Below are 20406 nucleotides of genomic sequence, written 5' to 3'. Positions count from 1 at the left end.
TGTAGAAAGTTTATCAAGAGTTTTCCATCTTCGGACTCCAAATTAACATTGAACTGTCCTGCTGAAATTGATGACAACGTTCTCGTGCTGGCATCTCTCTCTCTCTCTCTCTCTTACCCCTACAGTAATATGCGAAACGTAATTCTATCTCCTTCTATCTTCATTAACTTATACCTCCCTCTCAAGCTCGTTCGCTTCACCCGATCACACTTTTTGTAACGCTCTCATCACGCATTCACCAACTTAATACCTAAGCCAAGCGTGCGTTAAGAAGTTTTGCTTGAAAAATTAATTTCTGACTTACAAACCCAAATTTATAAATATTCTGAAAGACATGATTTATATATACGATTGGGGTTTTATTTTTGATTTCCAGGAGGAGAGAAAAATAATTCAATTTCCGTGTAATATTTCGTGGACATATGAAGCAACCTTTTGTTCAAACTGAATAGTGAGTTTTCAAATATTTTTATGGTAGTTCTGAGGAGATTATGTCTGCGTAATCGAATTTTGAGATCAATACTTTTGCAAAACTAATGTTTGGTGCGGTGTACTTGATGATCACATAGTTGGACCGTATTAATTCACAGAAACTTCAACAGTTATGTATCACCAAAGTTTTCTGGCTCATAATATAAGTGAGGTTTTGGATAATATGACTGATAGTTATGACTCTCCCTTGGAAGGCTCACCAGTACACGATAATGTTACATTAAAGCAGCGCGAAATCAGATATACGCGATTGGGATCACTACTGGCCACCATGATCACCCGATTTAAACCCATTGGATTTTTTATGTGTTGTCATTTGAAGCAAACATATTTACAAACATATGATATGGCAAAACACATGCGGTTTTGTTACTTGAATACGTTTTGAATTTCCATGAAGTATCGGCCAATTCCATCGTGAAAATTAATATTTTATTTTTTTTCAGATATGGACGACGGCGACCTCCCTCTGCCGGCTGCCCCAGGAAGCGATTCGCAGCAAGCTGCCCTAAACTACTCCACCCTAGCAAGCGCAGTGGCGTCCGCGAACGGCCCCAGCCAAGACCCGAGCATCTCTTCCACGGAAACCCTGCTGAGAAACATACAGGGTCTTCTGAAAGTCGCAGCCGACAACGCCAGGCAGCAAGAAAGACAAATCAACTACGAAAAAGGTACAAATAGCAACATGGTGTATCTCCTTTCGCTAGCGCAATATTACATGTACTTGGCGGCGACGCAGAAATGTTGAGATTTTTCCTAATTTTTGTCATTCAAGACTGTACATATTTATTGAAATTTGCTAGAAATATCGACGATCGTTATAGTAGATTATTGTATAAAAATGTTTAATAGGAAGCCTTGTGTGTATATTCTTCAGTAGCTTGATCGACCGGATAGAGACAGTTGATAGATTTTGTATGTTCTCTAGCAAAAATACGTGGGAGGATTAGACGGAAATTCTTTCGCCAATTTCGATTTTGATCTAACCCCACTTCAATCCTACAAGAAGTCTGCATTTGAGGAAGAACTACGTTAATTCTTTTTGTAATTCATGAGTTTTTCAAGTTGAAAATTTACTGAGAACTTTTAATAAGAGATCAGGTCAAATAATCCACAATTATCCAATCTATAAAGTGACGCATAGATTCGTTATTAGCTAAATATACATGAAATTAATAAAAACATCTGAAAATTCATGAAACTGGTCAAATGTCAATGTCAACACGACATAATTTTATACTCCACGTCTCCACGTTTAGAGTCCTTGGAGAGACACCACTTCCTTCAACAATTTTAAATTGAAGTAGGATACGTATAGTATTTCTCATTTTCGGATTATTGTGTGCTAGCGTAGTAACCAGTTTTCTTGCTGAATTTCTCAATTCTTGGGTTGAAAATACTATTCCTACATATTCTGTTTCGAAAGTAAAAATCTATCTAAATATTTTTTTTTCTAATGGGTGGATTGTGGATAGGTGTTGAAATTAAGCGCTCTGCCCGTTTTCCCGATATGAACCAGTGTGACTATTCTTTAGAGGTTATGCAAAATCTAACGTGCAACAGAGAAAATAGTATGATAAAAAATATTTGTGATAAAATAATATCAGTAATGCCTCCATTGTCAATAAGAAAGGGGCTCTCTATTTGAATACTTGATTTTGAAGGTTTCGTGTTTTTTTTTTACTTAGTGATTTTGAAGCACTATATATTTTCTATGAGCAAAAGAGAAAAATACGCATCCTCGTTTTGTCAATTCAAGAATATTGAGGAATAACATATGAGACTATGCTTGAAAACTGTACTTTAAATTTTTAAATGGCGTGTTTTGTGCATTTTGATATTATTCATTGTTGAAAATAATTTTTAGGGTTACTTTATGAACGCTCTGTATTCAGAAGTGTAAAAGATAAAGAGACATTCGAAACTTCTGAAATAAAATTTCTCAACAAACATAATTTTAAATAGGAAAAGTAGTTGAAACTGTAATCATTTGCTAATCAGACCCAGATTTCTTGAATATTCAACTAGTAGTTATTTGGAAGTCTGCTTTCGGGGTTATAGAAAATTACAGCTCTCTCCTGGTTTATTAAAAAAACTGTTTCAAGTAAGCACAATTTTATAAATATTTGCCTCAGTCAGATTATTAATTCTATGTGAGGATAATTTTCGATTAATTCACCATTTTTCCTTTCAAAATCTACAGCAAAAAGGTGAAAAGTTCAACTGTTGTTTTATATCGCAATATAATAATAATAATAGCTGTAGCTACATACAAATATTTAAATAAATTACAGAGCTAGTTGCTGACATAACAAAAGGCGAAGTTAGCACAAGTGCTACTGAGTTGTTCTTCCAGTCAAACTCCATTATTAAGTCAGTAGAAGATGTCCAATCATCTGAAATTTTCAAATTCTGTATTCGTTCTACTGAGTTTTTAACGCCTAATGATTGTAAAATATTTGAAATGAGATCAGAACCAAACATTCACACTAACATTTAAACCAATTTTCCAGTTTATATGAAAAAGTGTCGTCATATTTTGCATTCCTTTTCGTCACATCATGATTTATGCACTGAATTTTCGAAATTTCAAAATGAAATTACTCGGAAAATTGAGTGAGATTATAATTTCTCGAAGTGTATAGCTTCAGCTACATAGTGTTCATCATCTTTTATTCTATTTCCTAATATTTCCAGAGTTTCTGATCATTTGATAAAAATATCTTGTCAACTTTGAAATAGTGGAATATTAATTTAAAAGGGTATATTTTAAGGAGAGATTGATATTTAGTAAAAATTATGTTTTGACTTTTTACTTCTTCATCTTTATACAAAAATTTGGGAGACTTACAAATAAATTTGGTAAATTTTCGTTTTGTGGACACCCGGCGATTTTGAAAAAATTTTTGACTGTACTTACGTATTTTGATGCGTAGATTACGAATCCGAAAGAAAAAAGCGGCGCTCTCCCTTATTTACAAATTTACGGCCCTTCAAAGTTCAGAAAAGGGCAATTCTTCAGCCTTCTTTTTTACTAAATGAACTATTTAAAAACACAAGCATTTATTCACTAGGTCACCTTTATACCTTATTCCTCCTTTTTTGACACTTTTCACTTCAATAACCAACATTTTTCTTATAAAAAACTCAATTTAAAAACGAATGCTTCTCCTGGTGACACTCTTATATTTGTAGGTTAGATACTAGTGACATTTCAGAAAGAAGCGGTTGGTATTTGTCGTCACCTACTATTTTAAATTCATAGATTTGAATTTTTAGTTTGACGTGAGAGAAAAATACAAAATGATATTTGAACGAAATTCATAATTTAGGGAAAGTAAGAAATAATTTAATTCTATATTTGGTTCAAGTAGGAGTGCAGCAACAAATACGTTGTACTAATTGCAATGAAGAGTGCAAATTAAATTATGACACTTTATGGTATAGATGCAATAGAAAGCGGATTATGAAAATACCGAAGAAAAAAAACTCAGTACATTTGTTGTAATTTTAGGAAAAGTGCCAAAAACCAATTCACGAGCTGAAGAATGAAGACAAAAAACACAATTACTTTAGGAATATTGACTGCATCAGTCGTACCAACCATATCATTAACCTTAAAAACGTAAAATACAGTGATATGTAACCAAAAAGCAGCTCCGTACATTTTTTAACATTTCTATAAGAAAAATGTTGATTATTGAAGTGAAAAGTGTTGAAGAAGGAGAAATAAGGTGTAAAGGTGACCTAGTGAATAAATGCTTGTGTTTTTAAATAGTTTATTTAGTGAAAAAGATGGCTGAAAAGTTGCCTTTTCTGAACTTTGAAGGGCCGTAACTTTTTAAATAAGGGAGAGCGCCGCTTTTTTCTTTCGGATTCGTAATCTACGCATCAAAATACGTAAGTACAGTCAGACATTTTTTCAAAATCGCCGGGTGTCCAAAAAAAACGAAAATTTACCCTTTTTTTCTTTGGAAGATTTCCACGTTTTTTATGTATGAAGTCGAAAATGGAAAAAGCCCAAACCTTCCTCTCCCAAGAATATAAATATTTCTCAAAAGTATTCATAATAAGTTTCCAAGGAAATTTTTTAACAAAACATTTCAAATCGAACCCCTTTCTGTAATATGATAGATACACAAGAATATTTTCACAGGAAAATCTTATGATGTTGGCATACCATTCAGAAGCCTATTGTTAGTAATCGCTTGCAAAGCAGAATTCAAAATTCAAAATATTTCCAAAGTTAGATTTCACTTTTCTGATAATTTAAAAATATAAGCTGTGTCTCAACAAGATTTGTGCACGAATAAAATCGTCATCTTTGTATGGACGTGGATAATCATCAGGTATTGAATAAACTCAGTAGTAAATAAGAAGGTAAAGTAAATGCTTATGTGGTTTTTACGGAAATATCGAGTTAATCTATAAAATTCAAAGATTTTACTCTACTAATATTTTGGTATTTTATCGACCTGGTACTTCCTCAAATGCTTGAAGGATTTGTATATAAAGTTTTCGAATCAAGTAGCTACCGGTTTTGTGCACATATCGAATCGATAGTAATTTAGCTTTTTTAGATGTACATACAAAAAAACGTTTATTCGTCTGGTAGGAAATCTTAAGTTAGAGACAGTAGTACTTTGAAAAAAAGGGCACACCATTTTAAAGGAACTGACCCGGAGTTTTCAGTGATGGAAATTTTAGTATTCTGTCAGATGGATGAATTTAGGAATATAGTACTGTGCCATGATTTCAAGTGTTGCTAGAAGTAGACATTTATTTATAATAATAATAGTTAATTTAACTTGAGTATTTATATGAAAACGACTCTTGAAAATTTTGATATAGGTGTAACGTTTTATAACTTCCTAGGATCGAGTTCAGAATTTTCAAAATTATTTCACTTCACTTTTCCTACACCGTCATCAAAACCGTAATGAAATTCAAGGAAGTTGAAATGTTTTTCGAAAAACTACGCTCGATTTCAGACCACGAATATATATCAAAATTTTCTACGCACCAAAAATTCAGTCCAACAAATCCATATTATGGAAAATGGCTGGCAACTAGAACTAGGTAAGACTATGTGTGATGTACATGTTAACAATTCCAAATTGAAAATAAACGAAATTATTTAAAAATTATGTCTTTCATTTCACAAATTTCGAAAGTCCTTCTCTTTTCAGTTTCTCTTAATTGGCTGTCGGGTATTTCTCTCGAGGAAAAAGAATAAATAGGTAGGTGGCACTTTTTTTCATTTTTATTCCGTTAAACGATATTTATAAATCTCAACCAACTAACAGATACTAAATTCCAAAAGTGAAAGCATCCGCTTCAGTTGCTCGATGTTGTTTATGAAATAACAGGATTTGGTCCTAGAAGGTTAAAAAGCTGGTAAAGCCTTATACGAAAACTTTGAACACAAATGTAGAGTGATATTTTGAAATTATTGAATGCACATTAGATGAAATTGCCATTTTAACTATAGTCAAGAGATAGTTCATTGGTAGAAATATTAACGAGCATAGGAAACCTGTTTGAAAATAAGGTGAATGTTTAAATTTCGCGGGCTAAGAATATTCGATTAGCGATTTTTTTTTGTATGTTGGTACACTTCAAAAATTTTGTTTATGAAGCGTGTGGCAACAAAGTTCGTTCCAAAATTTCTGAATTATGACTAAAAAACTGTTGCACGACTGGAACTGGTAACAAATCATTGGTATATGGTTATGATATCGAAACCAAAGTCCAAACGTGTCAATGGAAGATCCCAGGAAAGCCAAGAACATGAAAGCATGCCAAGTTCGATCAACTGTCAAGGTTATGCGCACTGTTTTCTTCGATCACCGTGGCGCAATGCATCAAGAGCTTTTTCAACATGATCGAATCGTCTAAAGGAGTATTATCTTGAAGTAATGCGCCGCTTGTGAGAAGCAATACGAAGAAAACGTCTGGCATTGTGGCTTTTGCATCTCGATAAGGGACCTGCTCACTTGTCATTGCTTGTTCGTAATTTTCTGGCCGAAAACAACATTGTAATCATGCTTCTGCAATATTTTTTTGTTCCCAAGATTGAGAAGACTAATAGAAGGACGGTTTTTTACGACGATTGAGAAGATAAAAACCGAGTCGCTTGGAGAGTTCAAGGACCTACCAAAAATGCATATCAGAACAGCTTATAGAATTGAAAAAATGCTGGCATTCACCTTATTTTTTCAACAGACCCCTTATAATGAGTTTCCATAAAAAATGATAGTAACTACGTTATGAAAATTAGAACTGAAGTTACCTCATGATTATTCATTCCAGGACAATAACATAATAATCACATTTAGGGTCTGAATTATTTATCACTTATGGAAAACAAGAGGTTGAAAATTATTTTTTACTGAAATTTTGATTGAAGTTTCAAATTTCTGAGATATACACCCAAGTGAATTTTCCGAAACTGTTTCATTTTTATTTAGTTCAAAGACAGTGGGATGTCAAATGATATACGACAAGAAGTATATCATTCATTTTTTATATACAGAATGTAGTAGGTAACTGGAACCAAGCAACTGTTCAAAAAACACTGATCTGAGATAGAAATATTCAATTCATCAGATATATAGAAATTAAATGCATGCTGAACTCTTCACTCTCTCATTTACATAACAAAATTCAGCTTCCATTGGTTCAAAAACTTGTTGAAATAAGGCGAATTAGTGAAATACCAAATTTCTCATAATCAATTGATAAACTTAATTTTTTGAAAATTATATTCAATCTGTTGATAAGAAATGACTATTTGAAAAATTTTCCACAAATATTAGTTATTTTCCATGGTTGAAAATATTTGAAATTAATTATTATTATTATTATTCTGTTTATCGTTTAGCTAATTTCCTATTTTTTTGGTATAGATGAATTTCATGAATGAATAATATATGTATCATCAGTTCTCTTTCTCAAGAGAGACCAAGAGAAATCAGTCTACTCTCACCGATAATAATATAAAACCGGAGTCAAATACCAGCAACTCGAGCACCATCTCGGGCATTGCGACCGTTGCCATATCGCCTTTGACAATGCCTACCGCAGTAGTAGATGAAATGTTAGGCATAAAAACTTGCACACCACGGCCAAAAAACCCAGAAACTAGCTTTCACATAGAAAATACTTCGGATTTTACTTTTTTTTGCGTGTCATCGGCATAGACTACATTGGTCATTAGCCTCCTGTCCTGGGTAGGCAATGGTAATAACTTCCCGAGCCACCTGGGGAGCATCATGGGTTTCGGCTCCTTTATAGTGTGCGTCATCAAACTTTCAGGGTTTGTAGAATTTTTCAAAACGTTCATTATATGGACTCAAAACGGCGGAAATTCCAAATGTCTTTCAGTTCACCAAAATGGCTCCTATAGGCCTGAAATTTAGCATTAATGTCTTCCAACTATTGAGTAGGATATTTTATTCAAAAGCGTGGAAGCTATTGATATATATTGGTGGAAAATTGATATTTTGAAAATTCGCAAATTTATGTTCAAAATAACACACTTCGAAAAGTACAAACTTTTTGGGCGCCATCTCTATGGGTAGAAAAATAGAAAAACCAGTATTCCTTTTTGAAGTTCGTAAAATTCAGGTTCCAAAGAAGGAAATCCACTAATATGAAAGAGAGCGAATAAGTTTTTTTTGAGGCATATAAATACACACTTCAAGCGTTGTAACAATTTAGTGACATGGAAATCTCCTAGAGAGAGAGAGAAAGAGAGAGAGAGAGAGAGAGAGAGAGAATGAATTCACTATCAAAACTGTTGGTTTGAAAAGGACTCTGAACGTCTGCAGTAAAAATGTGACTTGGTTGTCTGCTTGACTTTTTAAGAAGAAAGGCGAGTAGTGAAGTGGAAAAAGTTGTAGGTTGAAAAATAAGCTTAAACATCTGATAACTAATATTCCAAATCAAGAGTTAGTCGTGTGTTGTATTGGCAACGCTGATGGTGTGGGATGAATTTTATAAAGGTTGAGATGTTATTAAACATCCAACTCCTACTTCGAAAATGATGTTAGAGACTCGCTTGTTGTAACAACATATATTCTATTCTCGTGTTAACGTTTTCATAAAGTGCTTCATTGGACAGTGTTTCATAACATTTTTGATCATCAAAATAAACTGCAAAACAAGCACCACAAGTACAATAAATGCGCTTCTCGATGCGTTTTTCACCAATAAAGTTGGCCTTTTCGGGAGTTGGAGAAAACTAATTCCCAACTTTGGGAATTAGTATTCCCAAATTATATTCTTGAATTTTTCATCTCAATATTGATGGTGATACCTTATATTTGAATAGAGATCAGCTTCAAAGTGAGGAATCAGTTTTCTTCATTCCCTGTAGACGCTTTGGTTGGTGAAATTCATTCCGAGAAGAGTATTGCAGTTGTGGTGTTTGAGAAAAGTGCTTCTTCTGAATGTAATCTACGCCAGATGTTTTTCATTAATCTTTTATTGTCTGAGTTTACTACTGAAAACATTATTATTGTCTTAAACATTCTGATCAATCTTCAATCTCTGGAACCCCATTCGCTACGCATTCGTCTTCGTATCGGCTGGGTAAAAAATCCATTTTCTCATGAATATTCCCAACCGCTCCCACTAAACGGACCTCCGAACATTTTTGATTCTTCGTAATTTATTCAGACTCGCCGGAGAATATTGGTTCAAACAGACGAACTGAGATCGTATCTATCAGCCCGCAGCAATGATAATTACGAATCGATATGGCAGATGATCGACTATAAACTTGATCGAAGGTCTAATACCGTTCGCACTAATTCATATCCTTCACAACTGGCTGAAGGGCTATTATGCTGTCCATCAAGGGCGTCTCTTTGGGGCTCTGCGAAGACAGTTCCATGAGGATAATTCAACGTAAACGCTAATACAACTAAGAACGAAAATGAAGAGTTCAGAACATTAGTTAACAAAATAGCTGTTCACGTTGCATGTGTAGCTGTGAAGCCGGGTGCAAACTAAAACAACAAGCAGCGCGAAAGAGTCGCGAACGTTTTGCCACAAGCATTTTGCTCAGCAGAAATGACGTGTAAACATATTTTTGATCAGTGTTCGTATTCTTATTCGAAAAACCACTTTGGCTATTATCATTAAAACATGTATTCTATTTGAAACGTTGAGGCTAGAAACTGTGTGACTTTGAAACCTATGTAGAATGCCAATTTCTGCTCAGAACTTCCAAAATTGCATTAATTCCTCAGACAGGGTAATTAGTCCTCTTGCTCGTAAGATTTCATGGTCTATAGTGATTGTACCGTGTTCATTCATAAACGTGTTTACCAGTTCTGCATTAGAGAGGTGAATGTAGATTCGGTTATTTGAGATTCTTGATGCAGATATAATTTGTTTGTGATTCACGAGATTTTCTAGTGCTAGGATTCTTATTACATCAGCTGATCGCTTTTCATATACTTCTTTTGCTGCACTTGAGTTATATTGAAAGAGAGCGGTTCTGATACTGTGCCTTGCAGAACACCTCTCTTCAACTCGTAGTAACTTGAATTTCAAATCAGTGACATACAGAGTTCACGTCTACGAATTTGGATATTTTCCGAGAAAACGACTGTATCATTGGTTGGTAAATCGGTAATCGAAATGACTTTTGTTCAATAAACATTTTATAATGATTGAGTTTATTCGTCGACATATTTAAAAACGTATAAAGCGCCAATGCATAAAGGGAATTTTAAAAGTGGCAATAAATTACAATTTTAAGTATTAATATCGTAAATTTATGGATTCGCCAATAATATGGGGGACTGTCATCGTATTTTTAAATACGGCGGAGCATTAAATGAGCAATGTTAATGCCGAATGCACGGACGGATACCAGCATAAAGAACAACGCTAATAGCAACATTGGTTGTAAACTTTTAATGACTGCAGAGGGTTCCGAAGGTACATTGTGTTGTTTAAAGGTTAGCCTTCGACTGGATTATGCATATTTGTCTGTTTTACTTATAATTACTTGAATCTGACGAAGGGAAGCAAACTTGTACTCTACAATTATTAATGAGCGCAATCCGAAGACAAAACTTTTTTGAATGATATCCTGGAAAATATATTCGGAAAAGGGAGCAAAGGAATAGAGTAGGCAAACATGAAGCTGCTTCAAGTTGACTAAAGAAGATAAACTGAATGATACGCTGAAAATACACAACGTCTCTGTACTTTGAAAATGCTAAATTGTTCGTGTTGAAGAAATGTTGAAGAACTTCAGAGAAATGACTGAAATTAAATAAAAACAGATATACATTATAGAGAGAGAAGTCATTCTGCAGCCAGCGAAAATATTTTGCTGGCTGCACGCCTAACTGGTAAATATTCAATTTTTGTCTAGAATGAATACAATATAAACAATTTTTCCGAAACATTCATCTCGAATTGTCTTTGAACAACTGAATTGGTGTCATCATGAGATGATTCAAATTCATTCCTACACGCCAACTAACAATTATATCAAAACGTAATCTTACGCTTTCTTAGCTCTCTGCTAATGTTTGAAAAAATTGATTTGTGTGGCTTTTTGGAGAGAATTTTTTTTAGTGTAATTCCACAGATTCCCATTGTCAGATTTTTGAACAAAAACTATCCAGAACACAATAATACCAAGCTATATTCTCAATTTTATGGCTATTTCGAAAAAGTTTTCTTAAAACACGTTGTAATAGTTATTTTAGTCTGAACAATATACTTTTCGTTGGTATACTCAGTTTCGAATTATGTAATCAACCTACTAGAATATCTTACTCAATATGGAGTAACAGTAAATTTGGATTCATAGCCTTTTTATGTGAAAAAAAAAATCGCCCGACAAGTGGTCGTCCACCTCTTCTTTTCTAGGTTTAGTGAGAAAGAAAGTATATGAATAACAATAACTTTGGAGCCACAATTAGAATTGCAATGTTTCTATATGTATGGTGACAAGAAAAATATTTCGGGATACAAAGAGTCCAGATAAAAGTATTTTTGAGTGATATCATTGATAATGCAAATGAATGTACAGAATACACCTGCTCACATTCATAAACACTCATACATATATTTATACATGGAATTATAAACTCAGGTTAGGTTGTGTGAAGAATTTAAAGAAAAAATGTGATTGTCGAATAGTAGCAGTCATTGCCATTGAAATGTTTGAATTATTCTATCAATGTCATTTTGGAAATGTTTGTTTTAAACGATTCTTCATCATCTAGATTATTGAACATGTTTAGGTTCAAGACAAAAAGATGTTATTTGATATAAAGTTGTTTGATGATTATATTAATAGTATTAGAAATAGTTGGTTTCTAAAACAATTTGGATAGTGATGTTGCTGGGAAGATATAGTGAGCTTGTTTCAACGCACGCAGACACAATATATACAGATCAGCGATATCAGTCGACGAGTTTGAACAGTCAGTCCATAACGACTGAAAATAAAATACTTCATATATGTCCACATATATAGATTTTGAAGTAGTATTCTGTTGGTCACTTGTATTGAGGTACAATAAATCTATTTATTGTTCCATTCAAAAATACTACAAACCTGATGTAATGAACCACCTTGTTGCGCTGAGCAATAGCTAAATCTGCAATTTAGGGATACTCTCATATCTCTGAGTAATACTGGCATAACGTTTGATAATTGTCTCACTTCATTCATCAAAATCTGTAGCTCTCTAAAATTCAAACCGATTTTTTTCAGAAAATCCCATGAAAAGAAATCATCTGGTGATAAATCTGGTGATCTGAGAGGTCACTTAAACGTACAAGTACAAATACGACTTGTATTTGTACTTGTGATGTACTGTAATAAATGATGTATAGTAATGAATATTACTGGAGTTTTATCCCAAGATAAAACCGTTATTTTAACACCTCGACACAAGAGAAAGATTGAAACTTTTATTTCTAACTGACATTACTACAGTTTCGTCCTACAAGGACGTTTGAAAATGTAGATATTTGACAGCATTCAGGTTATCATCGATGGAAAAGGGACGTGGAGCATATTCAGTTTCACATGTTCCGATGTGATGAAATAATCAAGGCTGGTTAGTGACAATTTCGATCTGATGTTTCAATATCATCTGAGGGATCAGAACTTTTATCAAATTAGAATCATTCGTTCACTCAGAACTCGTTCAGTTGATTCAATCCTTTGAAATATTCGTTATTTCTTTTAATTGGATCTCTCAACAGAGATGATGAAGTACCGATATTGTTTGTGTTAACCCCATTGTTGAATCTCGCAACAAGCAATTAATAACCTCACCCACCGTGACACGATTAATTTGCAATATGATTCTCATCGGCGCCACTCAATTCAATGATTACAGAACTAATGAATAATTCTGAATGCAAATGAAGTCACTCTTCAGCAACAGAATACAGAAAGAATTTCCATTCGAGTACTAATAATTTGCGTTAACGCAGTTCGACATACTCGATAGTACCGATAAAGAGATTAAATGATAGTATCATCGCCATCAGCTTCTCTCTGGCGAGTAGTTATTTTCCAATGTGGCGACCACCACACACGACACAACCATTAAATGGTCTTCGGGACACGATTACACCGCAAAAATTCGAGGCATTTTTCCGTAGCACTACAATAACAATAAACTGCAAGAAATGCCACTTAAATTTATCTCGCATAGAATCTTCGATTCGCTATGATCTCTGATTCACTTTATCTGCAAAAGGTGGAAAAATAACAGATGATACAAGTGAATCTGACACTACAGTTGATGTATTCATTAATTGTATTTAACTTATCGAAAACCGCAGATGAAATTGGGAGTTTCCTCGAAAAGAGACATATGATTCTTGAGAGTGAAGAAGTGTAATTTATTCATAATTTTAAATACAATCACAAGTCGTGCGGCAAATCCTATATTGGTAAAACTAAGAGGCCATTGAAATTCCGCATTGCCGAGCACAAAAGAAAAACACAGCGGAGAGACACCATGTTTGGTTTTTCAAATGGGAGAGTTCCAAAACAGTGAAGTTTTACATGTACTGAGTTGAACCTCAAAATGATGACAAGTCATACAGTCCCTCGCGAATTTTCCATATGGACCGCTCTTGTTGGAATCAAGTCCCTTGAACACCTCCCGTGGAAGTATCTATAAAAGAGAGACAAATCTCCAGTCTTTCTTCAATGTTGCAAGTGATGTTCCTCTCTCCAATCAGACAGATGGCTCTTTTATGGATGGAATTCAGCAGCTTCAGGGTATGCTTAGGGGAGGAGTTCCATACTCCAAAGAAGGTCTGATCTAAGCGCCATAAAGCATCAAAAGTTTCTGGGGTGTGTACAGTTTTCTGGTTTTGAACAGTGTTTCAAGCTTTTGACCAGCAAACTCTTATGCCACACATGCTCAAATGCCTCAGAAATATCAAGCACAACAGCTTTTGACACTTAATGTTTCTCGATTGCGTTTTTCAAGATATGAGTGAGATACTACAGAAGATCGCCTGTTGATCTTTATTTACGAAAGGCATATTGATGATCGCACAAAATTTTGAAGCCTTCTAAAGAATATGGTGGTTTACGGCATTCTCAATGATTCTCAATATCACTGATGGCAAAACGATTGGTCTATAGTCATTTGAAAGATTTTTCTTACGTTTTCTGGGAATATGCTACAATTTTCTAATCTTCTAATAAGGAGAAAAACACTCTTCCTTCTAAGGCAGGTTGAAAAGTCTGCAAAATACTGGTACGAGTTCCTTGGCGCACCGGGAACTTCACCAGACGCCTTGTTGATATGGGGCTGTGACAAAATTCAAGCGGAAAAACGGTCAATTCCCGATAAACTGGTGAAGTGAAAAGAGGGAAGAGGAGATAGTTGAAAGCCCTTCAATGACCTGTAAATAGTCTAGCCCGAAGATGATTGTGCATACTAACAATCAAAACGTCGTGGAGTAATTTCTAAAAAACCTAAATTGTATCCAGAAAAATATGTTAAACTTTCAAAAGAGGTCCAAAGTCCTCAGGAAACAATATTGTTGGAGTGAAATGCAAGTCGGGGGAAAACGCAATGAGCCCACGTGATGGTAGTGTTTTCCGTATACTTTGAAAAAAAGTAGTGAATGAATCGAGTATATAATTTATTTCAATATAAAATTGTACTGGAAATATGTAAAATATCTATTAATATCACATCTATGACCTCTACGCCTTAGCACCGAAGGCGGCTAGCTATACAGGGTGTTCCTCAAACACATATTTAAGGAGGTAATTCTTAGACTCATTTTAAGAAAAAAACTTCCTATGGACGTATGTCCTAAACGCCTTAACTTTTGAGATACAGGGTGGCAAAGTTTTCAAAAATAACTGAGTTTTTAATAATAACTGAGATAATTTTGTAGACATCTTTGGCATATTTGGTACATATGTTCCATGCCTCAAGGCGCATTTTCTGATGTACACAAATTTGTATTTTTTCAAACAGTGGCATCCCTACGGGTTTCGCATTGAATATTTTTGGGGAAAAAGTACTACGCCAATGCTTTCTTTTCAAAATAAAATCATTTTTGAAATCCTCATTTATTTTTGAGAAAATTTGATCTCCTGGTATTTCTTTGTCCGACGCATGATTTTCACTCAAAAAAATAAAAATCGACAGAAAGCAAATTAAGAAATTAGATCAATTCTAAAATGAATGAGAATCTGAAAATTGCTTCATAACGTATTACCAATTCCCTAATAATATTTGAAAACATAATCTGCAAAAAATTTTTTTCACAAAAACGAGTTTTATTTTATTTTGTGACAGTAAGTCTAAACGAATGGCACAAATTTGTTAATTAGTAATAATACCAAAACTGATTATAAAAATTGTTGGAAGTGGCCACCTGCACTTAGTATGCATGCTTCCGCCCTTCTACGCATGGAATTACGCACCCGTTCAAATATTCCCGAGTATTTCGTATAGTTTCACACGAGGCAACTATTCGCTCTCTTAAATCTTCTAAAGTATTAACGGGAGTTTTATACGCAAGAGTTTTAAGGTGACCCTATAAAAAAAAATCTAAACTGTTGAGATCGGGGGATCTTGCTGGCCATTGCTGAGGTCCTCCGCGACCTATCCAACGATTAAGATAAACCGTATTTAAATGGTTTCGGACAATTACACTGAAATGAGCAGGGGCGCCATCGTGCATGTACCATATTCGATTCCTTAACGCAAATGGCACATCTTCCAATAACCCAGGTAAGTCTTCTTCGAGAAAGTGTAAATAAGAACGACCATCAAGGCGTCCTGGTAGAAAAAATGGGCCTATTAGATGATCACCTATAATTCCTGCCCATACATTAACCGAAAATTGGTGTTGGAAATGAGTTTCGCTTATTGCATGGGGATTTTCTTCAGCCCACACATGATTGTTATGGAAATTTTGAATGGCATTCCGAGAAAAATTTGCTTCGTCTGTGAAAAAAATTTGTGTCTCAAACTGAGGATTTAGTGCAATACTTTGTAGATACCACTGACTGAAGTTCACACGCTGTGGAAAATCTCTGGGGAGTAATGCCTGCACTCTTGAAATATGGTTTGGGTATAACAAAAAATCAACCAAAATACGCCAAACAATTTGATGACAAATATCCAGAGTTCTAGCGATCTTCCTCGTACTCGTCTCAGGATGTTCCTCTATTTCTTGCAGCACTGCTTCCTCAATTTTAGGAGTTCATACTACACGAGGTCTACCTTCCGGAGTCCTTTTCTTGAAACTGCCAGTTTCCCCAAGTCGACGATGAATATTTGAAAAGGTTCGGCTATCTGGTAAGGCACGATTAGGATATCTTTCCTGATAAATGCGCCTGGCTTCTGTTGCATTACCATCGGCAAGGCCATATACGTAATGCATTTGCGCCATTTCCGCATTCGTATAATTTACCATATTTACTGATATTCAGAAAAACAGCGGACTACCAAAATAACTTCAATAACACTTCAAAATCAATCAAAACGCGCTGTGACAGTTTTCAACACCAACACCTTACTTTAAACCAACATCAATATTAGCTACTGACGTTTGTACATACAGAGAATTCGTTTTTTATTGCTATGGTGGGTACGCTGTTTTTTCTGCTTTTGATCTTTAAAAAAAATCACATATCGACAAACTCCATATTTCCAAGAGGTGCAGTAAATAAATTCTGCTACACGAAAACACATCTGATGGTAATCGTTACGATTACCGTTTTGATCGTTGTGAATACTTGAAAACAGGGATGTACGATGATTTTTCTGAATATTCTTTATGAAAATTCCTCCAATTTTCTACTACATACAGACACATCTCGTTACTTAGGAACATATCTCCTGGCACACCACTGTAATTTGTCAGTATTTATGTATATTTTCTAGTCGAGAGGAAGAGATGATGAGCCAGTTCGCAATTCCACATCTCTCCTCCTCCATGCCACGATTCCAACCGATGTGTATCAATTAAACGATTATGTTGTCATTGCAAATTGTGTGTAATGATACAGGTGGTATTCATAAGTCATACCGGCGCGGCATTGGAAAGGGACTTAATAATCAACTTTTGTTTCCTGTCCAATTTGATCAATTCCGAAGGATTTTTTTCATGCCGATTTGCATTTCACACATTATTTTACTGAATATTTAATTGGTGTGTAATTATCACATATGCGTTGCCTGCTTTCTATTACTTGAGGATTGAGTGCTTTTTCAGTAATGAATTCATATTGCAAATATGGAGAATGTTATAACTCAATCAAAAAAATAGTAAATAGTTTTTCAATGTGGTCAAAATCTTTTTCGAAATGAAATTTCACAAGTTGAAAATAATTCTGATGTACATTTTGAACGTTTGTGAAAAAAAGTTGGCATTTGCTACATATCACTTCGATAGATATATTAATGAAAGAGAGAGAAGAATAAGTTATAAAAAGATTGAAATGAAGAGACATTTTTCATTTGAAATCAGGCGAAGGAAATATACCCAGATAGAACAATGACCATTTTGGGATCTTTGAGGCACAACGAAAATGTTACTACCATTTTCCGACTTCTTCGATTTTTCCAAATTCTCTTGTTGATGTTAGTAGAACAACACAGGGACTTCAAATTGAGACAGGTATATTTCTAGAAGATAATAATTTAATTAATGGAATTGAAATCATCTATTTTCTTGAAGTGTATAAGAAATTCAAATTTTCAAACACATCCTTCAGCTTATTTGCAATTTTTGATTAGTAATATCAATAATACTCCTGTTTATTTCCTTTTAAATGTCGTTGAAATATTTCTAATAATTTCACAAGTTCAACTGATTGATATTATTGAATGCGAAACTGATATATTTGAATTAATATTAAGTGAGAGACATTGTGAGAAATCATCAAATATCGGTTTTTGAAATTAATAAATATATAAACTCGTCAACCAATAGGTTAATGTGACATCAGATGCCAAGTTCATCCTGAAGATATTGGACAAATGCGACTAATTTGAAAATAACTTAACAGGAGTTCGTTATATGGTTTCTCAGATGAAAACATATTTTAAAAGTGTAAAAACTTGATCAAACTGTCTTTGCTCAAATCTATAACTCTGCAAAACCTAAAATATACAATTTTCCAAAAGCTCACAAACTTAAAACACGGTACGACCAAATGCCTCCAACATAAATTTTCCTAGGTACAAAAAACATTTCCAAACAATTAACAGAACAAATCAAAATATCTAAATTTCAGCAAGAAGATCAACTATCACTATGAACTATAAAAAAAATTATAGATATAAGCTAGCTGGATAGTTTCATCAATTTCAATATTATTATTTGGTGTAGTTTTCTCTTTACGAAGTTTTTCTGAACAAACAATAAGCTGGAACTATACATATTGTGGACATTGAATTGTTTGATAATAACAGAAAAGAAATTTGAATAATTATAATTCAAAGTTGATAAGAAATCTGTCTCTTGACCACCCGGCACTTTGCTTGTGCTACAAGTATCTCGAATATGTTCAACGTATGTTCTCATTCATGTTCAGTATCGTGTTCATAAACGTATCATGAAAAATCACCCACGTGGGTGGACGTTATAAAGTGGTCTACTGAAGTCGTTGCTACTGGCTACTTGAAATTATTCCAGCTACTGACTTGCTTTCATTACTTCGAAAAATATGACATCCAGTCTTTGTTTGAACTTCATTATTTATTCGATTTGTGAAATGAAGCACTTGGCCTACGGTCATTTTGATATAATGATTAACTCGTATGATATGCTAAATAAAACGTAAGTGCTGAGGCACTTATAAGGGCTCCAGACTGACATAATTTTGAACAATTTATTTTGTCTGCTGAGCCCGAACTCATTATGACTCGAAGATCAAATTTGCGTTTCTCATGTTATTCTTTACAGTTGAGTTTGTAGTTTTTAAGTAATCAGTCTATGATTTTTCAAAATAAGTTTGATGTATTCATTCATTTACGGCATTACCTATATTTTTACAAAACAATTAACTAATTCACACATATGTACTGTAACAATAATCTAAAACTATTAGCTAGAAGAATTGAAAAGTTTTAAATTACATTGCATGTGTTTGCAAGTCTCAAAAGTCTACCCAGAAACACACATTGGTCATAGTTGGTATGATAAAAGGATACTTTGAAGATTTCTGTACTTCTTGTTCTCTTCGGATTCACATTTGTAGTTTTAAGTTCAACAAGTTCCGGGGAATTAATGCTACCATTGATTATTTTGTGAATTAGTGTAAGACCTGATTCTATTCTTCTATGACCCAGAGTATCCAAGTTAACAATGTCCAATATACTTCTTTAGTTAAATTCACTGATATGATATCTCAGTTTATATGACGAGTTACTCAAAAACTTTTTGTGAATACTTTCAGTTATATTAATATTCACATTATATGAGGGGCACCAAATTGTGGCGTTGTATTCGATTAATGATCTAACACTTGAACAATAAATGATGTTTATGGAAATTTTCACTGATTCACAAGTAAAATTTGTGATTTTCATGAAATAATAATACCAAATTGCTGAAATAAACTACTGAAGGCAGGACTATTGGCAATTGATTTCATATTTTTACTTACACATACTTGCCAACGATTACTATCCAAACTTCTTTGCTAAACTGTCCTGATAAAGATATTCAATAGATGGGATTTATTCGATTTCATCTTGTCATTGAATGGAATTTTTATGCTGATTTTTTCAACACCAAAACGTGTTTGGAGGTCCCTATAAGATTTTAAGCAGGTCCAACTACCAACTTTAGAAGTTAGGAAATCTTTCCATGATACCTCATATGTTGTGTTGATCAATTTTGGTTCAGATACCGCAAACGATAAGTAGTGATAAAAAAATCAAAACATTTGTATCGATTGAAGTAATCAATTCTCATTTCGATGAATACTGTAACTTCTTTCGACCGAATCTGTCAAATTCTACATATCTAGTGCAGCTATGATACCTTCACTTTGATATTCCCTTGATATAATTTGGAATGTTCAATATTCTGTGATAGATAGGCAATAATAACAAAGATTTCTGATTAATATTAAAAGTATAATACTAGAAGAACTGTGGATTTAATTAGACGCGAGGAACAGTCATATCAATCGTGACTTTTTGACATGTGACAAGATTGTCACATGTCAAAAAGTCACGAATTATACTGCTGCCCAATTTGGATTTATGAGACTCGTATGTCTAGTGTCGAGTCATAAATGTGGTTTTTAGATGATATTCGTTGTAAAATGGTTTTCACTACAATCAATACTGACCTGAATATTCAGTACTTGAGTTAAGTACTTCCTCAATGTTATTTGTATAGCTGATTGTTTTGATTTTT

The 20406-nt window shown here is 33.9% G+C and overlaps 1 protein-coding gene across 4 annotated transcripts in view; it reads left to right on the top strand.

Moving 5' to 3' along the window:
* The window catches only part of dac (dachshund family transcription factor), a 374594-nt gene that overhangs the window by 184917 nt on the left and 169271 nt on the right, over positions 1-20406 (top strand). For all 4 annotated transcript variants that reach the window (XM_074176210.1, XM_074176206.1, XM_074176207.1 and 1 more), the window contains one exon: positions 939-1163. In XM_074176210.1, coding sequence (XP_074032311.1) covers positions 939-1163 — 225 coding nt within the window. The remainder of the gene's footprint in view (positions 1-938; positions 1164-20406) is intronic.

The sequence above is a fragment of the Leptinotarsa decemlineata genome, unplaced genomic scaffold, assembly GCF_025532065.1.
Source record: "Leptinotarsa decemlineata unplaced genomic scaffold, Ldec_3_MD MMD2_tig00001621_RagTag_RagTag, whole genome shotgun sequence".
NCBI classification, from domain to species: Eukaryota; Metazoa; Arthropoda; class Insecta; order Coleoptera; family Chrysomelidae; genus Leptinotarsa; species Leptinotarsa decemlineata.
This window is presented reverse-complemented; position numbering and strand designations above follow the sequence as displayed.